Source organism: Nipponia nippon, unplaced genomic scaffold (assembly GCF_047370975.1).
Source record: "Nipponia nippon isolate SJK-2023a ecotype South Korea unplaced genomic scaffold, ASM4737097v1 scaffold_27, whole genome shotgun sequence".
NCBI lineage: Eukaryota > Metazoa > Chordata > Aves > Pelecaniformes > Threskiornithidae > Nipponia > Nipponia nippon.
The window spans coordinates 3,263,966-3,285,458 of NW_028262344.1; the positions used below are offsets into that span (position 1 = coordinate 3,263,966).

At 57.6% G+C, this 21,493-nt stretch overlaps 2 protein-coding genes across 2 annotated transcripts in view; both read left to right on the top strand.

Annotated features, from left to right (window-relative positions):
- Positions 1-10,554, top strand: LOC104022811 (disintegrin and metalloproteinase domain-containing protein 32-like). Its single transcript, XM_087762661.1, has 18 exons — positions 1-34; positions 120-196; positions 351-412; positions 849-927; positions 1,076-1,152; positions 1,346-1,535; positions 1,898-1,963; positions 3,245-3,411; positions 3,876-3,957; positions 4,118-4,254; positions 4,813-4,999; positions 5,725-5,923; positions 6,732-6,840; positions 7,161-7,344; positions 7,667-7,747; positions 8,417-8,534; positions 8,642-8,798; positions 10,395-10,554. The coding sequence occupies exons 1-18, from the start codon at positions 1-3 to the stop codon at positions 10,552-10,554; spliced, it is 2,166 nt and encodes a 721-aa protein (XP_087618787.1).
- The window catches only part of LOC104016071 (disintegrin and metalloproteinase domain-containing protein 18-like), a 25,223-nt gene continuing 12,436 nt past the window's right edge, over positions 8,707-21,493 (top strand). Inside the window, exons 1-19 of the mRNA XM_087762733.1 lie at positions 8,707-8,798; positions 10,911-10,975; positions 11,231-11,292; positions 11,717-11,795; positions 12,285-12,361; positions 12,561-12,753; positions 13,297-13,353; positions 13,569-13,640; positions 14,486-14,652; positions 14,899-14,980; positions 15,141-15,277; positions 16,435-16,615; positions 16,844-16,933; positions 17,465-17,663; positions 18,205-18,313; positions 18,707-18,890; positions 19,142-19,222; positions 19,771-19,879; positions 20,040-20,199. Coding sequence (XP_087618859.1) covers positions 10,919-10,975; positions 11,231-11,292; positions 11,717-11,795; positions 12,285-12,361; positions 12,561-12,753; positions 13,297-13,353; positions 13,569-13,640; positions 14,486-14,652; positions 14,899-14,980; positions 15,141-15,277; positions 16,435-16,615; positions 16,844-16,933; positions 17,465-17,663; positions 18,205-18,313; positions 18,707-18,890; positions 19,142-19,222; positions 19,771-19,879; positions 20,040-20,199 — 2,096 coding nt within the window. The 5' untranslated portion in view covers positions 8,707-8,798; positions 10,911-10,918. The remainder of the gene's footprint in view (positions 8,799-10,910; positions 10,976-11,230; positions 11,293-11,716; positions 11,796-12,284; positions 12,362-12,560; positions 12,754-13,296; positions 13,354-13,568; positions 13,641-14,485; positions 14,653-14,898; positions 14,981-15,140; positions 15,278-16,434; positions 16,616-16,843; positions 16,934-17,464; positions 17,664-18,204; positions 18,314-18,706; positions 18,891-19,141; positions 19,223-19,770; positions 19,880-20,039; positions 20,200-21,493) is intronic.

The window sequence follows — 21,493 nt, forward strand, 5'->3', positions numbered from 1 at the left end:
ATGGAGCCGCACCGGGCGCTGCTGCTGCTGCTGTGTGAGTCGGGGCCGCTCCCCCCCGGTGCCCCCGGTCCCCCCTGGTCCCCCGGGGCCGGGCACTGGCGGCTCTCTCTCCCCTCCAGGCTGGCGGGTGCTGTCCCAGCTCACGGTCCCGCGGCGGCTGCCCGCAAACGCGACGAGGGAGGCGGCAGCTCGGCAGGCAGGGCGCGGCGGGGGGCTGCGGGGGGCTGCCGGCACTGAGGAGGCACCCACCTCTTGTGCTTGCCCTCAGCATTTGCAGTTGCCCTGGGAGCGTGCTTTCCCAGAGCCCCCGTTCCTAATTCTCCCTTTCTCCGCTTTTCCGCACGCTCAAGGACGCGGTGTCCTACGTCCTCGGGATAGAGGGGAGGCCGTACACCATTCACCTGCAGCAGCAGTAAGTTGGCCCTGGCGTCGCCTCCTCTGCCCGCTGCCGCCCTGTTCCCCGGCGGCTGCTGGGCCGCGTGCTCTGCCCCGGCACGGGACGGTGCCGGGCTGCGGGGCGATTCCCGCCCGCGGGCGTTCACGCTGGCGCTGCGCCCTCGGGCTCTCGCCAGCCTCTGCAGGTGCCGGGGCCGTGCCCCGCTGCAGGCGCGTCCCAGAGCCCGCAGGGGCTGCGTGCGTGGGTGCTGGGCGCCCAGGGGCGGCAGGGGGCTGGAGGAGGGCTTGAGGGATGTTCGTGCCCGGGAGCCCAGATGCCAGCGCGTTCTGGATCTGCCATAAGCTCTGGCATCACCAGTGCACCGGCGCAGGCTGCAGGACCTGGAATCACCTCAAGAAACTGGGTAAGAGACACTATTTTAAGTGCTTCGCTTTACTCCTTTCTTTTGTAGTGTCTTTTTATCTGATGATTTCAGGATTTATGTGTCTAATGAGAAGGGATCTTTGCGCTCTGATTCGACCCATATCAAGGTAACCTGGGATTGCTTTGGGGTTTTTGTACCGTGAGTGCTACAGCGTAGAGCTGCTGTCCAGTACATGCAGTTCAGCTGGTCGGGTGGCGGGCGAGGGAGTTGCCTTCACGGCCGCGGAAGGGGCTCCTTCTCCTGTCGTGACGCAGGGAGGCTGCCACTACCGGGGGTACGTCGATGGCTTCCCCAGCTCGGCAGTGACCCTCAGCACCTGCTCGGGGCTCAGGTACCGAACCGCCACCTCCCCGCGCTGCCCGGCCCCTCAGTGCTCACGGCCGCTGCCGCGGGGGAGCCCCGGGATGCCCCGGCAGCCGCGCTCAAAGGCGGCTGGGGCTGGGGCTGGGGCTGCCTCCCCGACGCGGCTGCCAGCGCCTGGTGGCAAATGGCCGGTGGCAAGTGACGCACCGTCACCTTGGCAGGGGCTTGCTGCAGTTTGAGAACGTCAGCTATGGGATTGAGCCCCTGGATTATTCTCCTGCCTTCGAGCACTTTGTGTACCGAGTGAGTGATGAGCAGACGGCAGGTTCCCTCTTTGCCAACAGCCACCGCGAGAGAGGGCCCGGCGGGCTGACAGTGGAGGAGATGATCTTGACGTTCACGTACCTTGAAGTGAGTGGGTGTCTGTCCTCGCGGTGGTGCCGGTGTCCCCGTCACGCGAGGAGGGGTCCGATCCCACAGGAAGCTTTGTCCGGTGTCGTCTGGACGGACGGGGAGGGTTTAGGAGTGCCATGCTTGCCGTGGGGTGTCATGTGGATCGTTACCCTCCAATGCCTAACGAGAGGCATCGCCAAGGTAGAAAGGCTTCTGAAAAAGTCCGAATGGCTACGTTGGAATGGCTTCTAACGGCTAATTTGAAGACAGCATCGAAGCATTGCTTTTGAACGGACGCTTGAGTAGCGTAGCAAACCTCAGGAATAAGGTGGCTATAGAATGCAGGGATAAATAGCATCGGAGACCATTTTCTTTTCCAGCCACTATCAGCTGCAGCACGATCTCCCAAATACTTCAAAGTGCACGTAATTTTGGACAAGGCTTTGGTGAGTCCCTGCCAGTCGTTTTCTCCTGTATTTGCCTTCTACGAGCATAGAAACGGTGCCACTTCCCAGCTTATCTCTGTATTTTCCCTTTTGAAAAGTTACGTGTACTGTGCATCTTGTAGCAAAGAAAGAACGAAAATTCGTAGCTGACGTTTACACGACTGGATGTTGGCAATCGCGTCAGCGCTGCAGCATCGTTCTGCTTCATCGTGGTCAATGCCTTGCCTGCTCTCACGTCCTCTCGGGTTCTTTTTCAGTACAACTATATGGGTTCAGACACCAATGCTGCAACGCAGAAGATAATCCAGGTCTTCAGTTTAGTCAACAACGTAAGTTTTCAAGTCTGGTTTGTACTGTAGTAAGATGATGGGGTGGGCTAATGTTAGTAATGGCCACCTATTTCCTAGCCGCTTTTGGTTTTAGGCAGAGGTTGTGTAAAATGTCAGGTTGTGGCTCACGCTGCCTGGCCGTGGCCTGGAGGAGCTGCCGGCTTCTCAGCACCTGGTCCAGACTTGATCAGAGGTGGGCGAGGGGTTTAGTCCCGGTGGGCTAATCCAAAGATTTGGTTTAGCAACTGTGAAAATGGGCTCCTTTAAAGCTGTAACGGCACTAGCGGGACGGTCCGTGCTGGAGTTAGGGTTAGCTGCTTGGGGTGAGGCTTGAGCTGCGACAAGTCGGTGTCAAGGAAAGCTCTGGTCAGCAGAATGGAGCAGGAATCCGCAGGACCTGGCCACTGCCCCCCCGTTTCCACCCGCCTGCCATTTATCGCCCGTGAAGTGTTTCCCGAGGAGATTTTTCTCTCGACACGGCAATCTGCTACAAATTACCGTCCTTCCATACGGGGCGGCAATGTCTCACGCAGGTGTACAACAAGGCAGGAGGTTTGCCTTAAGGCAGCCCAAGGCCAGCGTTTTGGGGCTTCCGCGATCGTTCCCCTCTCTGCGCTGCGGATCGCGTCTCCCTGATCCGCCACGCGACGAATCTGTTTCCACTCAGGTGCTTATAAGCAACTTGTAATCCTGTTCGTCACTGGTGCTGTTACGATTCATGCGTACAATGACAAGTTATTCACGAAACCCTTCCTATGAAGGGGTTAGCTCCTCATGCCTCTTGGTTTATCTTTTTAATTTGTAGGTTTGGTCGCTCTGTTTGTCGTACAGATGCCATTCAGGGACTGGCAATAGCAATTGGCTTCTCCTCCGTGATTTATTGCGTATAGCGCTGTGGTTCTGCGCCAAAGGAAAGGCATGCGAGCAGGCGTGTCCTCTGTTACGCTTTCAGATGTTTCATCCTCTTAATACTACCGTTGTGCTGTCCTCCCTGGAGCTGTGGACCGAGGAGAATAAGATATCGACAGCAGGGGAAGCAGATGACCTTCTTCAGCGATTTTTACAGTGGAAACAGTCATATCTCGCTCTGCGGTCATATGACATAGCTTATCTATTAGTGTAAGGGAAAGCTTTGCTTACTCGTTAAAGGCTACAGGGTAGAAATCAGTTAAACCAATGTCGGTTGGACTATAAAGATTTCCATGAAAAACGTTTTTTTTTTAGAAGAAACCTATTTCTTACATGTTTCCTAATTCCTTAATATTCTGAAAGCATTTCTTTCAAGACGTACCTTCTAGCTGGGCTTTCAGTGGTGATGTAGCGAACGTGACCGTGCTGTCCGCCACGGCAGCCCGTGGCTGAGGAGAGGCTCCTGCTGCCCTGCCAGGGGACGGCTGCAGCCCCGGTCCCTGCCGGGCACTGGGCACAGGCACTGGCCACCACCAGACCCTGGCAGGGGGCACCGGGGGACAGCAGAGCAGCCCGAGGGACCGAGGGGGACTGTACAGACCTGGGACCCCCCACTTACCCGCAGCGACGGGGCGTCCCGGGCCGGGCGGCCGGTGAGCGCACGTGTGTTTCAGGTACAGGGACCGAGCAGCATTCGTGGGCGCAACAGCTCCGGGAAAGGCGTGTCAGAGAAACGCTGCCGGCGCAGTGGCCGTGGTACGGTGCCGCCTGTCCCCTGCCTGTCCCCCGCCAGCCCAAGTGTCCGTGAAGCCGGAGCTCGCCCACGGGCGGGAGCATCCGCAGCTGGAGCTGGGGTCCGCCGGGGTCTCCACAGGGAAAGCGCAGCCACGGCAGCCCTGCTCTCTCCTCCCTCTAGTACCAAGGGGCCGTGACGCTGGAGTCCTTCTCCGTCCTCCTGGCCCAGCTGCTGGGACGCAGCCTGGGCATTAGCTACGACAGCTCCCGAGGCTGCCGCTGCCCCGGGAGCATCTGCCTCATGAGCCCGGAGGCGCTGTGAGTCGGCCGGGTCCCGTCCCGGGCAGAGGCGGCGGGTGGGCAGGACGCGCTGGGGGAGATCGGGGTCCCCGGCAGGCGCCAGGTCGGTGGCGTGGCCGTGCCAGCGCCGTTCGGCTCACGCAGCCGCGTGTCACCCACAGCCTGGCCGAGCGTGCGTGGTGCCGCGGTCGCGTGGTGGGGATGATCGCGGGGTGCCCTCTCATCAGAGGTGTCCTCGACAACTGTCATTCTGTTGCAAAAATGAGAACAAATCAGAAATATCTGCTTTTATTCCTTTAACAATGAAAAAAAAGAATAATTAAATTAGTGATTCAGTGCTTAATTTGAAAATACAGACCTTTTCCCTCCAAAAGCGAGATATTTCTGAATGCTTCTTGGTCTCTGTTAATAATGCGTTGTAAAATCAGGTTTGAAGAGTGAGCAGAAAGACGCCCGGGGGACCACGGCACCTTGTGCCGGCGTCCGAACGAGTTCTTGAACTGCAGAGAGATTTTGAGGGAGCGAGCAGCGGTAGGTGGGTAACACAACCAAGCCTGGATAATTGCTTTATTTCAGACGTCTCAGTGGGGCCAAAGCCTTCAGCAGCTGCAGCATCAGGGACTTTGAAACCTTCCTGAGGCACAACAGAGGCGCGTGCCTTTTCAGCAGACCCCGCTTGACCGGACTCTCCTACCGGAGAGCGGCCGTCTGCGGCAACGGCGTCGTGGAGCCCGGCGAGCAGTGCGACTGCGGGGCGGCGGCGGTGGGTGCTGCAGGAATTACGGCGAAATGTGTACAATTTATGTTTAGAATAATGAACCCTTGAGACTAAGGGCGCAACTGAAGCAGAGGCCAGCCCGAGAAGGATGATGTCGGGTTTTACATCGTTTCTATGACGGCATCGATCTGATCGCAGCTTTGCCTCTTCTGCTAGATATTGCCCCAGTGTAGCTTTTTGGGGAGAAGAAGGAAAAGGAGAACCTCTGCCAGTAACAATCTCTGGGAGAGCAAAAAAGTAGAATAACGTGGTTTTGCGATGTGTCCCCAGGCATGCTTGAAGGATAAATGCTGTACTAAAACATGTCGGTTTAAGCCAGGAGTGCAGTGTTCCTCTGGATTATGTTGTTATAAATGTCAGGTAAGGCACGTTCTTATAATTATCACCAGATCATTGTTTATTTGGGGAGAAATAGTATGTTCCCACTCTGAAGGACGGAGACAAACTTTCTGCTGTGCCGTCGGAGAGGTTCCCGGGGAAGGGCTTTCTAGCTCAGCTCCCGGAAAGCCCCGGGAGGAATATTCCCGGGGGAAGGCTGTCTCGGGCAGCGTCTCACGCGCGTGGGGAGCTGAGTACCTCGGAGGGGGTCCCGAGGGATGGGGGATGCGTCTCAGGACAGCGTCGGGAGGGTCCGTGCGGGGCCTGAGAGGGGACGCCGCCGGCGGGTGGGGGAGGATGGAGAGAAGAGTCCTTTCTGCCTCCCCTGCCAGTTCAAGCCGAAAACCTCGCGGTGCCGCCCCGCCGCCGATGCGCAGTGCGACCTGGCCGAGTTCTGCACCGGGGCCTCCGCGTCCTGCCCCCCCGACCTGTACGTGCAGGACGGGCACGGCTGTGAGCACGGCACCGGCTACTGCTACAAGGGACGCTGCCAGTCTCCGGACCTGCAGTGCCGGCGGCTCTACGGGAGAGGTAGCAGGGGCTGCTCTGGCTGCACTGGTGCTACTGGTGCTGCCCAGGTGCAGGAGGTGGCTGCAGTAGTAACAATACTCAGTTTGTGTCTTTGCTCTCTAATGCACCAGTCTCAGGCTGGTCTCACTGTGTCTTTTCAGCCTGGTTTCAGTGGAAATGAGGGCTGTGGTTGGTTGCTCGCTCATGTCGGATACTTCCCTGGGAGCCTGAACCCAATTTCAAGCACCTGCTGAAGCAGGAGGGGGTTTGGGGCCCGCACTTGAACGTACCCGAGGGGCGAGGAGGCACAGTGCTTGCGCAAGACTTGTGCCTTGCACCCCGGCTTCTCCTTGTGCGGGCGGCTGGGGGCAGGAGGGAGAGCGGGGGCTGGGGTGCCTGGGGAGGGTGGGTGCAGCGCCCAAAAGGAGGGCAGAGGGGTGGCATGGGCACGGCACCCGAGGAGGGAAGGACGCAGCTTTAGCAAGCTTTTCAAGCTCCATTTTGAATCTGGTTAATATGCACTTCAGTAGCACATAGTTCTCCCGGTTATTCAGCGATAGCAATGAAAACGGCAACAAAAAAAGCAAATTATTGTCTGTGAGTGCACTTAGCCAGAGAGCTGACCCGCGGCTTGCTAACCCCGTGTTTCTGGAGTTCAGGACTGCTGCGGGTTTGGCAGTTCAAGGACAGGTATTGCGTTTTCTCTAATTAGTGAACAGCATCTATGTTCTGCTGTGAACAGGGTGAAGAATTAGGAAGTTATTAGATACCATAATACGTCCCTTTGTGTTCCTTTAAATGATAATAAACGTTACTGCTAAACTTGAAGGTTCAAAAAATGCTCCTGTGGCTTGTTACGAGGAACTCAATAGTCAGCAGGACAGATTTGGACACTGCGGGTTCCAGCCCAGACAAGGCTATAAGTCCTGTGCTTGGAGGTAGGCGCCAGGGAAAGGGCACAAACGTGCACGTTGAATCGGGGCTTTGCAGACAAGGCAAGTACCGAGGCTCCAGCTGACAGCAAGATTTGTGGAGCAATCGGCGGGGTTACGCGTGCTTCTCCTTGTTAGCAGGACGGCGTCCCCCCTTACGCTGCAGATCGTGTCCTGGACTTCCCAGTCCTGCTGCTTTTTTTTCTTATCACGCAGCGCTCCCGACGTGCGTTGTGCTGTTTAGTGGTTTTAGTGTTTCATCAGGCAGCACATACGTAGCCGTGTAAGTGCGTGTGATACGCATCCTATGCAAACCGATTTTATAGGAATCTCAGGTGTGGAAAGTTAATCTGCACGTACCCGTACAGCACTCCGTTTGCATCAGCCGCCGCCGCCGTTCTTTACGTCCAAGTGCGCGAGCATTTATGTGTATCTTTGGATTACTTGAATGCACCAGCAAGGCTGGATCCTCTTCTGGTTCCGCCGGGTACAAAGTGTGGTTCTGGAAAGGTAAGAAAACATTTTATAATGATCTAAAATGTCAGGTATAAATTGTAAATGATAAAAAGCTTTTAGGAATATTTGCTCCTTTGCAGCATAACTGCACTTGATATTTACAAACACTGTAAAAACACGCAAACGTGACATTAAACGTTTGGCATGGCGTAAACATTAGACATAACCCAACCCCAAGGCAGGATACGTAGCTTTTTAAAAGCACAGGTTTTTTAGAAGTAGCGTATTTTCGCTCCCTTTTGGGACAAAAGACTGACGCGCCGAGTGCTGCGGTGGTAAAGCAACGCCGGGCTGGAGCCGCTGTGGTTTTTCCTAGGTGTGTATCAACACCACTTGTCACCCACACTCGGTGCTGGGATATGACTGCGACAGCAAAGTGAAGTGCCACGGCCACGGCGTAAGTCGCTGCGGAGGGCGGGTGGCTTTGTCGCGCGTTTGCTGTGGCTCGTGTGGGAGCTGGCTGCAGAGCCATTTTGGGCCGATCCGCTACAAAATCATGCCCTGGTCGGCTGGTACGTGGAGGGAAACCATTTAAACTATTGGTCCTAAAACCAGTATCAAAATATAGCGGCAGTTTTGTTCACTGAAATGGAGAATTTGATGGTTTGTTTGGTTTATAGAGGGGGGCGGGGAAGAAAGCAAAATAGAAGGGACGTAGAATTGAGGGCAAGGGAGCCGGCAGATAAAAATGTTGTGTGGTTGTAGGGGGAGGAGAGCCGCCCTGCGATGCAGGGAGGGCTGCCGGGCTCTCTGGACCCCCACCTGGCTCCGCAGCGCTGACGGCCGGGGCAAGCCGCTCCTGTTTTCTGCTCATCAGCCAGAAACGCACGCGGGTTTTGCAGGGGGGTGATGTTTTATGCTTGTTCAACGTCTCCCGGCTATTAGAGCCTGTGCTTCATGGTGCGTTCCTTGCCTGATACGCCTTCTAAACTGCCAGAATGCCAATAAGCGCACGTAGCCTTGTCCCAACCCGACCAGTGGCAGCGAGCCCGATGCCGGTCTGGGCAGGAGAATCCGTTGCATGAATTCATTGCAAACTTTCACCCCTCGCCCCCGGGCTTTTCAGGTGTGCAATAATAAGAGACACTGCCACTGCTACCCTGGCTGGAAGCCCCCTGACTGCCTGCAGAAGGGATCCCACATCGGGGGAAGCATCGACAGTGGCCTCCAGGTGCCAGACGGCGGTTAGTACCCCCAGAGAGGTGGGAATGGGTGCCGGGCCGGGGTCCCCGGTGCAGGCAGGGAGGGTGGCGGTCCCGGCCCCGCTGCCAGCTGGGCTGTCTCCTGCCAGGCCTCTCCCTGCAGCGAGTGCTGGAGGACGTGACGCTGGCCTGGCCGGTGCTGGGCTCCTGCCTCCTCCTGCTCGTCCTTGCCGGGGCCACCTGCCTCATCCTCCGGCGGCAGGCGCTGGGCCGGTGCTGTGGGCGGCAGCCCCCGGACACGGAGGGGTGAGTGGGGCCCTCCCTGCCACGGGATCCCTGGGGGGGCTTGGGGGGCACGGGATGGGGCCACGGTGTTTCTCTGGGAGGGCTGAGGTGACCCCCGGGGCTGAGGTGATTCCCTCAGGGGGTACGGGGTGATTCCCGGGGGGATATGAGGAGATTCCCCAGGGCTGAGGCGATTCCCTTGGGGGGATATGGAGTGATTCCCAGGGGGATATGAGGAGATTCCCCAGGGCTGAGGCAATCTCTGGGAGGGCTGAGGTGATCCCCAGGGCTGCGGTGATTCCCGCGGGGATACGAGGAGGTTCCCCAGGGCTGAGGCGATGCCCGGGACTGAGGTGGTTTCCTCGGGGGGTTTATGGGGTGATTCCTGGGGGGAACATGAGGAGATTCCCCAGGGCTGAGGTGATCCCCGGAGGGGCTGAGGTGAACCCTGGGGCTGAGGTGATTCCCTTGGGGGGGTACGGGGTGATTCCCGGGGGGATATGAGGAGATTCCCCAGGGCTGAGGCGATCCCCGGCGGGGCTGAGGTGACCCCTGAGCCAGGCCGGGGCTGAGGTGCCGCTCCGGGTTTCCGCGCAGCCCCGCCGCCGAGGAGGGCAGCGACCGCTCGGAGCCGGAGCCGGAGCCGGAGCCGGAGCCGGAGCCGGAGCCGGAGCCGGAGCCGGAGCCGGAGCGGGGGCCGGGGCCGGGGCCGGGGCCGCGCCGCGGGCGCTAATAAAGGCGTTGGATGGAGCCGCGTGTCCGCGCCTGTGTGCGGGGCCGGCGGGGCCGTTACCGGCCGGGCGGGATGGGGCCGCGCCTGGCGCTGCTGGCCGCGCTGCTGGCCGCGCTGCGTGAGTGAGAGCCCGGGCCCCGCTGTCCCGGGGCGGGCGGGCCCCGCTGGCGGAGCGGCCCCCCGATCCCGCCTGCGGCGCTGCCCCGCGGCGACCGAACCCCCGCACCCCTCCCCGCCGGGCACCCGCGTGGCCTCGTGCCACTGACGTGCTGGAAACTGACGTCAGGGCCTGGCAGCTGATGTCACACCCTGGAAACTGACCTCACAGCCTGGAAACTGACCTCACAGCCTGGCGGCTGATGTCACACCCTGCAAACTGACATCACGGCCTGGCGGCTGATGTCACGCTCTGGAAACTGACATCACGGCCTGGCAGCTGATGTCACACCCTGGAAACTGACATCACGGCCTGGCAGCTGATGTCACGCTCTGGAAACTGACATCATGGCCTGGCAGCTGCCCGGATGCCGGCAGCAGCTTGCCCCAGGGCCGCGCTCCCCCAGGCCCGAGCCCCGGCTGGCGGCAGGGTGTTGTGGCTGGTGATGACCCCAGGGAAGGGCCGCCGGGCCCGGGGCGAGGTTCTCTGGCGTGGGGGCCCGTCTGTCCCACGGCTGGCGTTGGCCCCGGGGGGGATCGCTCCTCCTGGCTGCTTGGCAGGGATGCACGGGGAGGATGCTGTCCTCCCAGCACGGCACACCATCCGGCGGGAGGAATCCCGTGGAAGGGTTTTATGCTTGCTTAGTTTGTGCTGTTCAACAAGTGTTAAATCCTGCTCTCGGGCGCTGAGGGGTTGCAGCTGTGGCTGGCACCCTTTTTCTCTGCAGGCACATTGTGGTGGTTGGGTTTTGTCGATCGGCCGAGTGTGTGAAGCTGCGTGACGCTGGCAGCCGTGCAGTGGGGACAGGGATGCTCGCGGGGACGGAGCAGGTGGCGTGGCTCCTGCTGAAGGGGACGTTCCTTGCGTGGCGCTGGATGTGCGTGTGACCGGCCTCCCTGAGCCCCATTTCTGCTCCTGGCGCGAGGTGGGTTTGTTCAGCTGGAGCTTGCTCTCGCGCTCCCATCACACAGCGCTCACATTCCTGGGCTCGGGTCCCGCAGTAGTAAGTGCACATCATTTTGGTTTTTTCTATGCAAGCGTCTAGATACTTTAAAATCAAGTGTGGGTGAAGGATAGCAGGGTAGAAAGTAGAGTTGGTGACCCTCTGCAGGTGCAGACCACGTCTGTCCGTGTGGCTCTGTACGTGTCTCTCACAGGCGTACGTGTTTCTGACTGTGGCTGACGGGCACGACCGTGGTGACACTAATCGGGGACTATAACTAAGAACAAATTCTTTCCCTAGGTTCGCAAATGCTGCTGCACATCACAGTTCCCCAGAGGCTGCTCTCAAAAAGAGCTGGAGAGACGGTACTGAAGTTAGCAAGTTAGTTTGTTTGTGTGAGCGTGCGAGTGGATACCTGCGTGTGCGAGGTGCGACAGCCGAGGTGTGACTGGTAGAGGGATGGTTTTAGGAAACCCCGTTCTGCCTGTGCGGGTGATGGGGGGAGCACACTCTGCTGAGCTCTTGTGCTTGCCCTCAGCATTTGCAGTTGCCCTGGGAGCGTGCTTTCCCAGAGCCCCCGTTCCTAATTCTCCCTTTCTCCGCTTTTCCGCACGCTCAAGGACGCGGTGTCCTACGTCCTCGGGATAGAGGGGAGGCCGTACACCATTCACCTGCAGCAGCAGTAAGTTGGCCCTGGCGTCGCCTCCTCTGCCCGCTGCCGCCCTGTTCCCCGGCGGCTGCTGGGCCGCGTGCTCTGCCCCGGCACGGGACGGTGCCGGGCTGCGGGGCGATTCCCGCCCGCGGGCGTTCACGCTGGCGCTGCGCCCTCGGGCTCTCGCCAGCCTCTGCAGGTGCCGGGGCCGTGCCCCGCTGCAGGCGCGTCCCAGAGCCCGCAGGGGCTGCGTGCGTGGGTGCTGGGCGCCCAGGGGCGGCAGGGGGCTGGAGGAGGGCTTGAGGGATGTTCGTGCCCGGGAGCCCAGATGCCAGCGCGTTCTGGATCTGCCAGTGCACCAGCGCAGGCTGCAGGACCTGGAATCAGCTCAAGAACCTCTGGGTAAGGCCATTTCAGAGCATTTTCAGAGGATTTTATTGTTTTTCTGTTCTAGATTCTTTGTATCTGATGATTTCAGGATTTACACATATGGTGAGCAGGGATCCTTGCGCTCTGACTCGCCCCGTATCAAGGTAATGGTGACCTGCTCGGTGTTTCTGCTGCTGCCTTGTTCCAGGGCAGCCTCGCTGTTGGGTCTTTCGGGGGATGTCACTGGTTGCTGCCGGGGTGCAGCGCGTCCCTTCTCTCTCCACATTTTTGCCTCCTAATCACAGCAGGAGGTGCTGGGGTGAAATAAAAAGTTTTCCTTGCAAATGCATGGGCAGATTCATGTTTGTGAAGCTTTTTGGAGTTGCTGAGTTTGCTCGCTTCAAAGCTTGTAATCCTGACCGTGGCTACCATTCCCTACGGAGAGTCCGGGAGAAGAGCCACCAGCCCCAGCAGTGCGGCTCGGCAAAGGGCGGGGCGGTTCCTTACCATGAGGATGCCACATCCTCACACTAGGATTTGTTTTTAATGACTTGGGCCAAAGAGAGATTGTCCACAAAATCCTTGTTGTGCCATCCCCTGTTGGAGTTGCCTTCATGGCCGCGGAAGGGGCTCCTTCTCCTGTCGTGACGCAGGGAGGCTGCCACTACCGGGGGTACGTCGATGGCTTCCCCAGCTCGGCAGTGACCCTCAGCACCTGCTCGGGGCTCAGGTACCGAACCGCCACCTCCCCGCGCTGCCCGGCCCCTCAGTGCTCACGGCCGCTGCCGCGGGGGAGCCCCGGGATGCCCCGGCAGCCGCGCTCAAAGGCGGCTGGGGCTGGGGCTGGGGCTGGGGCTGCCTCCCCGACGCGGCTGCCAGCGCCTGGTGGCAAATGGCCGGTGGCAAATGATGCACCGTCACCTTGGCAGGGGCTTGCTGCAGTTTGAGAACGTCAGCTATGGGATTGAGCCCCTGGATTATTCTCCTGCCTTCGAGCACTTTGTGTACCGAGTGAGTGATGAGAAGATGGCAGGTTCCCTCTTTGCCAACAGCCACCGCGAGAGAGGGCCCGGCGGGCTGACAGCGGAGGAGGTGTCGAAGAAAGCACGTGGAGATGATGAAGTGAGTGGGTGCCCGTCCTCGCGGTGATGCCAGTGTCCCCGTCACGCGAGGAGGGGTCCGATCCCGCAGGAAGCGTTGTCCGGTGTCATCTGGACGGACAGAGATGAGAGGGGGGCGTTTAGGAGCGCCAGTGCTTGCGATGGGGTGTCGCGTGGATCGTTACTCATCTAGTGCCTACGAGAGCCATTGCCAAGGGGTGCAGGATTTATTGATGGATTTGTAAAAGTGGGGGTATTTTCCCCTCCAGTTTGCAGACGGTTGGCAGTGCTGTGCTGGCTACTTTGGCTGTGGAGTTCATGCGAGCGTCCCAGGGCCCCGATGTTCAGCTGAGCCGAGAGCCAATGTTCTCAGCGAAAGGCTTCAGTGTTGTCCTAGGTGTTAATGTACAGCTTTTGCTTTCTGCCCTGAAAACAAGATTAGCAGATGGCAATGCCTCGTGGAGGGTTGAGTGTCTCAGCCCCTCAGACAAGTCAGCATTTCTTATGCCTCGTGACTGAAATGGAGAAATGAATTATTAACAGTGAAGAATTTTTTTTTTTCCAGTTAGCGTCCAAATACCAGAGAGAGATAGCACTCCACATAGTTTTGGAAAGGGCTTTGGTAAGTCCGTGTCAGGCAGTCCCTCTTCTGTGTTTATTTTCTTTGCCCTTGCTGGCGCTGCAATGAAGCTTTGCCGTGGGCCCTGCCTGGCTCTGCACGGTCTGGGCCTGGTGGCCGTGTCTCAGCGGGTAGAAGCCGCTCTGAGAAAGATCGTGACAACCTCGTGTGCTTCAGCGTGGCAAATAACCTAGGTATAATCTCTTGTCATTTTTCAGTACGACCACCTGGGTGCAGGCAACTATGTTGTGACACGGAAGATAGTTCAGGTCTCCAGCTTGCTCAGCGGTGTAAGTTTTTTCCTGGTTTATATGTACTGAGATGGAAATTTTGATGGCTTATTTCAGCCAACTAATGGCTAGGTATTGGGAGGATTTGTCTAATTTCTGAGAAGATAATAATTAAACATGCTTTCTGGAAATACGGAGTCTCAGCTTGTTAGCTTCTGACTGTTTGGTTTAATCTGTCGGAGCTCCAGGTTTGTCTAGGACTTGCCAGAGCGGGGTAGGAGGTGTGGAGGGGATTTTACCCCTCGCTGCCCAACACAAACACACGTTCTACATCCGTGCTGCTCTGGAGTCCAGCAGTGCCTATGCCTGAAATCTCTGAGATAACGCGCTGTCCCGTGGCCCGTGCTCCACCGAGGGACCGTCGTGCGCGTAGGCAGGCGCCCGCAGCCACCGCGACTCCCTTCCATCTCTCTGTCTTCGGGGAGCGAGTCTGTTGTTCTCCTGCCTGTGTAGTACGCAGCGTACGCAGCTGGGTGAGCGTTTGACTCAAAATCAGAGGGAGTATAGTGTTTCCTCCTGGAAACCTGAAAAATGCAGGCAAGGACAAGTTTGTGTATTCTGTACATTTGATTATTTAATATCTCTATTGAAGCTTAGGTTGTCTTTGGGTTTATTAGATCCTGCTTACTGAGCTAATTTTTTTTTGCTCTTTTGGATACGCTTCTGTGTCTTTCCATTTTATATTTCCTTCACCCTTGCCATGACACACACACAAAGCAGTCATCAGTTGCCAACTGCTCCCGTCTGTTTTCCCGAAGCAGCGTGGCTGCTAATGAGAACAAACATTTAAACAGCGCTTGAAATGAGACGTACGGGAGCAGCCACTTCTCTTGTTAAACTTTCAGATGTTCAGGTCTCTTAACCTAGCAGTTACCCTGTCCTCCGTGGAGGTCTGGACGGATAACAACGCATTTAAGACAACGGGGAGTGGAGAAGAAGTGCTGGCGCGGCTGTTGAAGTGGAAGCAGACCAGCCCCACTATGCAGCCCCACGAAGTGCCGTATCTGCTCCTGTAAGAATAAATTGTCATCGTTATTTAAGAGCAGACTGTAACAACCTGCCAAATCCACGTGCTTTTGAACAATAGACTTTGCTATGACAGTGATGCCTCTTGTAAAAATTAAGTGAGAATGCAGTGAGGTATTGCAAACCTAAAGCGAGACCTGCCCGAGCTTGGCACGGCCAGCTGGGACCGGCTGGGGCTGGCAGCGACGGGGCGTCCCGGGCCGGGCGGCCGGTGAGCACACGTGTGTTTCAGGTACAGGGACCGAGCAGCATTCGTGGGCGCAACAGCTCCGGGAAAGGCGTGTCAGAGAAACGCTGCCGGCGCAGTGGCCGTGGTACGGTGCCGCCTGTCCCCTGCCTGTCCCCCGCCAGCCCAAGTGTCCGTGAAGCCGGAGCTCGCCCACGGGCGGGAGCATCCGCAGCTGGAGCTGGGGTCCGCCGGGGTCTCCACAGGGAAAGCGCAGCCACGGCAGCCCTGCTCTCTCCTCCCTCTAGTACCAAGGGGCCGTGACGCTGGAGTCCTTCTCCGTCCTCCTGGCCCAGCTGCTGGGACGCAGCCTGGGCATTAGCTACGACAGCTCCCGAGGCTGCCGCTGCCCCGGGAGCATCTGCCTCATGAGCCCGGAGGCGCTGTGAGTCGGCCGGGTCCCGTCCCGGGCAGAGGCGGCGGGTGGGCAGGACGCGCTGGGGGAGATCGGGGTCCCCGGCAGGCGCCAGGTCGGTGGCGTGGCCGTGCCAGCGCCGTTCGGCTCACGCAGCCGCGTGTCACCCGCAGCCTGGCCGAGCGTGCGTGGTGCCGCGGTTGCGTGGTGGGGATGATCGCGGGGTGCCCTCTCATCAGAGGTGCCTGGGGCGCGTTTTACTTAGGCTAGGCAAGGTGCATTCCTTTTTTGAGTTTTAATGTTTGAACATCCACAAATCTGAATTAATTTCTGGTTACTGTAAATGCGATGAAAGTTGGTTTTGTAAGAAGCGTTGCCTGTGAGCTGACCGCGCAGTAGCTGTGTACCTCAAACGCTTTCGGTCTTTGAGAGGGTGGGGGGAAGCGGTCGCTGCAGCCGAGCTGAGCCTGAAACATTCCCTACGAAGCCTGAGGAGCGTATTTATATATATGTGTGTGTATACATATATATATATAATGGTATATATAAAAAAAAAATTACAGTTCAGATTTAATTTTGTTAGTACTAGGAAAAGAATAGCCAATGAGAAAATAGGAGTTAAAGTAAAAATATGTTTTAATTACTAGAAATCCTGAGATATTTTGGCCTTCCGTTTTACTATCTCAGCCATAAAAATGCAATGTTTGTGTTAGTGACTATTTTTGAGAAGTAATAGTTGTATTTGCTTTAAACAGGAGAGCGTGCTCTTCCAGCACTTCTGCCTGTGTTATTAGTTATACGTGATTTGAATCAAGTTTTACAGAATGATTGCATGTTGACTATACTTTAAAATACACGTCTAGAGTGAGATCCTGAAAGGAACTTGAGACAGTGTGAGAAAAAAATGGAGTTGTTCTTACGATAGGAACGATAAAGTATGAAGTAGTGATTTGACTTGAGAAATGGACACTTTTTGTTTCAAAAGCGAGATATTTCTGAATGCTTCTCGGTCTCTGTTAATAATGCGTTGTAAAATCAGGTTTGACGAGTGAGCAGAAAGACGCCCGGGGGACCACGGCACCTTGTGCCGGCGTCCGAACGAGTTCTTGAACTGCAGAGAGATTTTGAGGGAGAGAGCAGCGGTAGATGGGTAACACAACCAAGCCTGGATAATTGCTTTATTTCAGACGTCTCAGTGGGGCCAAAGCCTTCAGCAGCTGCAGCATCAGGGACTTTGAAACCTTCCTGAAGCAGAACAGGGATTGCCCTTTCATCAGGCAATCTCTGCATCATCCTTCCTACCACGCATCCGTCTGCGGCAACGGCGTCGTGGAGCCCGGCGAGCAGTGCGACTGCGGGGCGGCGGAGGTGGGTGCCGCGCTCCGGCGGAGGGTTGTACTTTCTCCCGGTCCTGAGAGCGGGTGTCAGCTGGAAGCAGTCTCAGGGGGTGTATAAGGCATTTCGGGGGTAGCATTGCTGCTCTTCCCTCGGCTCCTCCGCGGTACGCTGTTTATTAGGAGGAGGGGGCTCTGGGCAAGCAGTCATCCTGCGGATGGGGAAATCTGCAGCAAATAATGATTTCTGGTGTGTTTGCAGGCCTGTGCGTTAGACAAATGCTGTAATACTCAGTGTAACTTCAAACCAGGAATGAAGTGCTCCTTGGGATTATGCTGTGAAAATTGCCAGGTAAGCTCTGTTCAGAATTAGCAGAAGTTAAGGCCATGTTTAAACTTTGGAGCCGTAGCAGCTTCTATAGCAGCACTGTCAACCAGCTTTCTGGTTTCGCTCGGACGGGCATCTCCAAAAAAACTTAACAATATTTGTTCTGCATTTTGTCTCCTCTGGATTCTGTTGTCGTGAATGTCAGGTAAGGCACGTTCCTATAATTATCACCAGATCATTGTTTATTTGGGGAGAAATAGTATGTTCCCACGCTGAAGGACGGAGACAAACTTTCTGCTGTGCCGTCGGAGAGGTTCCCGGGGAAGGGCTTTCTAGCTCAGCTCCCGGAAAGCCCCGGGAGGAATATTCCCGGGGGAAGGCTGTCTCGGGCAGCGTCTCACGCGCGTGGGGAGCTGAGTACCTCGGAGGGGGTCCCGAGGGACGGGGGATGCGTCTCAGGACAGCGTCGGGAGGGTCCGTGCGGGGCCTGAGAGGGGACGCCGCCGGCGGGTGGGGGAGGATGGAGAGAAGAGTCCTTTCTGCCTCCCCTGCCAGTTCAAGCCGAAAACCTCGCGGTGCCGCCCCGCCGCCGATGCGCAGTGCGACCTGGCCGAGTTCTGCACCGGGGCCTCCGCGTCCTGCCCCCCCGACCTGTACGTGCAGGACGGGCACGGCTGTGAGCACGGCACCGGCTACTGCTACAAGGGACGCTGCCAGTCTCCGGACCTGCAGTGCCGGCGGCTCTACGGGAGAGGTAACGGGCAGCTCCATCGTCACTCGTGCTGACGTCAAGCTCCAGGGCTGGTCTAGGGCAGAAAGCGGCATCCGAGCACGATGGATGCCCACGCCACGCTGTCTCTTGCGTGGAACTGGGTGAGTTGGGGAGCACCGGGAGCATGCAGTGTAGGGAAGGGCAGTGGAGGTGGCAGGATGGATTTCCCACGCTTGCAGCGAGGGGAAGGGCACGGGCCATCAGGAGAGGGGGGCAGCTTCCATGGGGCTTTCAGACTGAACATGGCCACGGCCAGTCACGCATGCCCCGCTGCCCCTCAGAGAGGAGGGCGAGCCAGAAACACACCCTGATGCTGTTGAGGAAGGTGTTTTGGACCGCTCAGGCCATGCCGCTGTCCGTGAGATCTGTCCCACAACCCCAACAGAGGTGGCTAGCGATGGGACCGGAGCGGTAGCCAAGTATCCCTCTGCCAGAGGCCAGAACTGACAAGTGTTAGAAGCAACAGAGGTATTTTAGTCTGTATTACCCTCAGTGGTAACCAGTATTATTTCTAAACTTCCAGGTGCAAAAAATGCTCCTTTGGCCTGTTACGAAGAAGTCAACAGTCAGCAGGATAGGTTTGGACACTGTGGCAACCACCCGAAGGACGGCTATCAGCCCTGTTCCTGGCCGTAGGTTTCAAGGGAATGCAAAGCGTTGAATATTTAATTTGTGCTTCCCTTTACTGTCGATGCAAAGTGATAATCTGTGAGAAGGTCGCCTTCGGTGTGGTTTTCTTTTGCTGGGCGGGATTGACTTGCAGAAACCGTTTTTAGAGAAGCGGTGGCGTAGAGAAACTGGAGACTTCCGAGGGCAACTTCAGCACACCCCTAATTGTGCGAGGATTTCATTTTCTGATGGTTCTTAGGACGGCTTCTCCCTTGCTATCAAGGATTCAACTCTTCTGAAACTTCACGCTTGTGTTTTTCTTTTGTGTAAATCCCCCTCCCTCAACGTCTCCAGCACTGTGATCAATCAGATGCTGTGCGTGCTGTTCTAATTTATTGTGCTAATGAATTTTTTAGGAATCTGGGATGTGGAAAGTTAGTGTGTACCTACCCGAATCGTATTCCCTTCACAAAAGTCAAGGGTGCCATAATTTATGCTCAAGTGCAAGAACATCTGTGCGTGTCTTTTGATTTTATGCGTGGACCCACAGCGCTAGATCCTCTCCTGGTAAAAGAAGGAACAAAATGTGGTCCTGGGAAGGTGAGACATAGCGCACGAGCATCTGTAAACGGCATAGAATTCTCACGACCGTAACGGTTTTAGAAATAGTTGCTATTTTGCAGTATGAGTTAAAGGTGGTCTGTACTTAACGTTTTTAGTAATTACTACCTGCGCTATTGACTTTTGGTCATTCTTTAGGGCTAGGAATCCTTTTTAGGGTTATGGCAAGCATGGTAAACGGTGACGAAAAAGCGCCCAGCAGGATTTTTTTTTTCCTTGTGGTCTTTCAGGTTTGTTTGAATGGCACGTGCCACCCACATTCAGTCCTCAAGTATGACTGCAACGTGCAGAAAAAATGCCACGGGCACGGAGTAAGTAACAGCAATGCAGTGAAGTTAGTGTCGTTGGCCTGAAGGAGAGCGAGCCGTTCTGTTAAAACGCCCGCAGGCTGGCCTGTGAATTGCCTAGACTCGTGTTTTGGGCTAACGCTTGCTCTCTGAAATCAGTAATGAGTTGTTATGGGTGAAATTAAGCGAGACTACTTAACTTACTTTCTGTCCCAAGCAAAAAATAAGTGAGATAAAGGGGCTTGGAGTATTTGCTTGTCTAGATTAGCAGAAAACTGGAAAAAGAGTATCTCGAGAGGATTTAACTGCACAGAATTGAAATGGGGTTGGAAGCGATCAGCGTAGCTGTGCACGGCGAGAGGCAGCGTGGGGAAGAGCGGAGTGGGAACACCGGGAAGGCCAAGGGGGGCTGCCGCACAGCGGTGCCGCGGGGTGCTGGCGGGCTGGTTGTGACCGCAGCATGGGAGCCGGGTGTGCGGAGGAGAGCAGCAATCCCGCTGGAGACGGAGCACTGTCCCTCGGTAGGGGTCGTTACCCTGAGGGATGTTTTCTGCCCACCCTGGTGCGTGCAGGTGTGCAATAACAACAAGAACTGCCACTGCGATCCGGGCTGGAACCCCCCCAGGTGCAAGACTCGAGGATTCCCTGTAGGCCGTGGCACCGACAGCGCGCTGGGCCCCGGTGAGTGCCGCAGCCGGGCTCTGGGTGCCCCGGGGTTTTACCGGGTGCGACAGCAGCTCCCACGGCCCCGCAAACAGCCTCATCAGGCTCGCGGCTGAGCAGACGGCCCGTGGCATCGCCCGGCCCTCACCCGGAGCTGTACCTTTGCTTCTCTGCCTAGATCACATCGCCCAAAGCTCTGCCCCGGCTGTGCTGAAGAACTGGCTGCTGCTGAGCTTCAGCATCGTCCTCCTCCTCGCCCTGGTCTGTGGCACTGTCATGATTATGAAGCGGAACCGGCTGAAAAGATTCTGTGCAAGGAGGGGATCACAAATGGATGGGTGAATTGATATTAGTTACTTAATGCAAATCCACCGTTCTGGGTGTGGGAGATGGGCAGGGATTTGTGGGAGCACGGAGTTAACTGGAAAAGCTGGTGAGTGGGATTTACAGCCCGGGCAGAGCAGGGAAAGTGGCGCTTGGGAAACAGTAACTGTTTGTTGGTAAACTGGGAACCGTTTGTTGGTCAGCAAGGGAAGAAACTAGCAAACAGATGTCTAAAGTATACAAATACAGGAGAAGCAAAACTAAGGGTGGATTTCCTGGCACCAAGCACGCTGTCTGTGTGCAAGAGCTGGAGCAAACAGCTTTTCCATTTGCTAGCTCCTGGGGAAAGCAAACTGCAAAAGGGGGAAAGTAGGATACAAGAGAAGCTGCAGGCCCCAGTAAAAGCGGAGAGGCGCAGCTCGCTCTGATGCGGAGCAGGAACGCGGGTGGCAGACAATGCTCAGGGGCAGCAGGGCTGGCTCGGGGCATGGGGTGTAGCGGGGCTGGCTTGGGACATGGGGCACAGCGAGGCTGGCTCAGGGCACGGGGGGCAGCGGGACTGGCTCGGGGCGCAGCACGGCTGGCGCAGGGGAAGCAGGGCTGGCTCAAGGCACGGGGGCAGTGGGGCTGGCTCAGGGCACGGGGCACAGCGGGGCTGGCTCGGGGCGCAGGGGCAACGGGGCTGGGTCAGGGGACAGCGAGGCTGGCTCGCGGCATGGGGGCAGCGAGGTTGGCTTGAGGCATGGGGGGCAGCGGGGCTGGCTCGGAGCACGGGGGCAGCGGGGCTGGCTCGGGGGACAGTGGGGCTGGCTCGGGGCGCGGGGGCAGCGGGGCTGGCTCGGGGGACAGTGGGGCTGGCTCAGGGCACAGGGCACAGCAGGGCTGGCTTGGGACACGGGGGGCAGCGGGGCTGGCAGGACTGGGGCTGAGGCACCGCTCCGGCTCTCCCCCCGCGCAGCCCCGCCGCCGAGGAGGGCAGCGACGGCCGGGACACGGACACGGAGCCGGGCACGGAGCCGGAGCCGGAGCCGGAGCCGGAGCCGGGGCCGCGCCGCGGGCGCTAATAAAGGCGTTGGGTGGAGCCGCGCCTCGGCGCCTGTGTGCGGGGCCGGCGGGGCCGCTCCCGGCCGGGCCGTTGGGCCGTTGGCGGGGCGATGCGGGCCGGGCTGGGGCCGCTGGGGCCGCTGGGGCTGCTGGCCGCGCTGGGGCCGTGGCTGGCGGCGGCGGGCAGCGGTGGCCCGCAGGTAGGTGGGAGCCCGGGACCCCCCTCGGCCCCGCTCCCCAGCTCCGCCGGCCCCTAACGCCCCT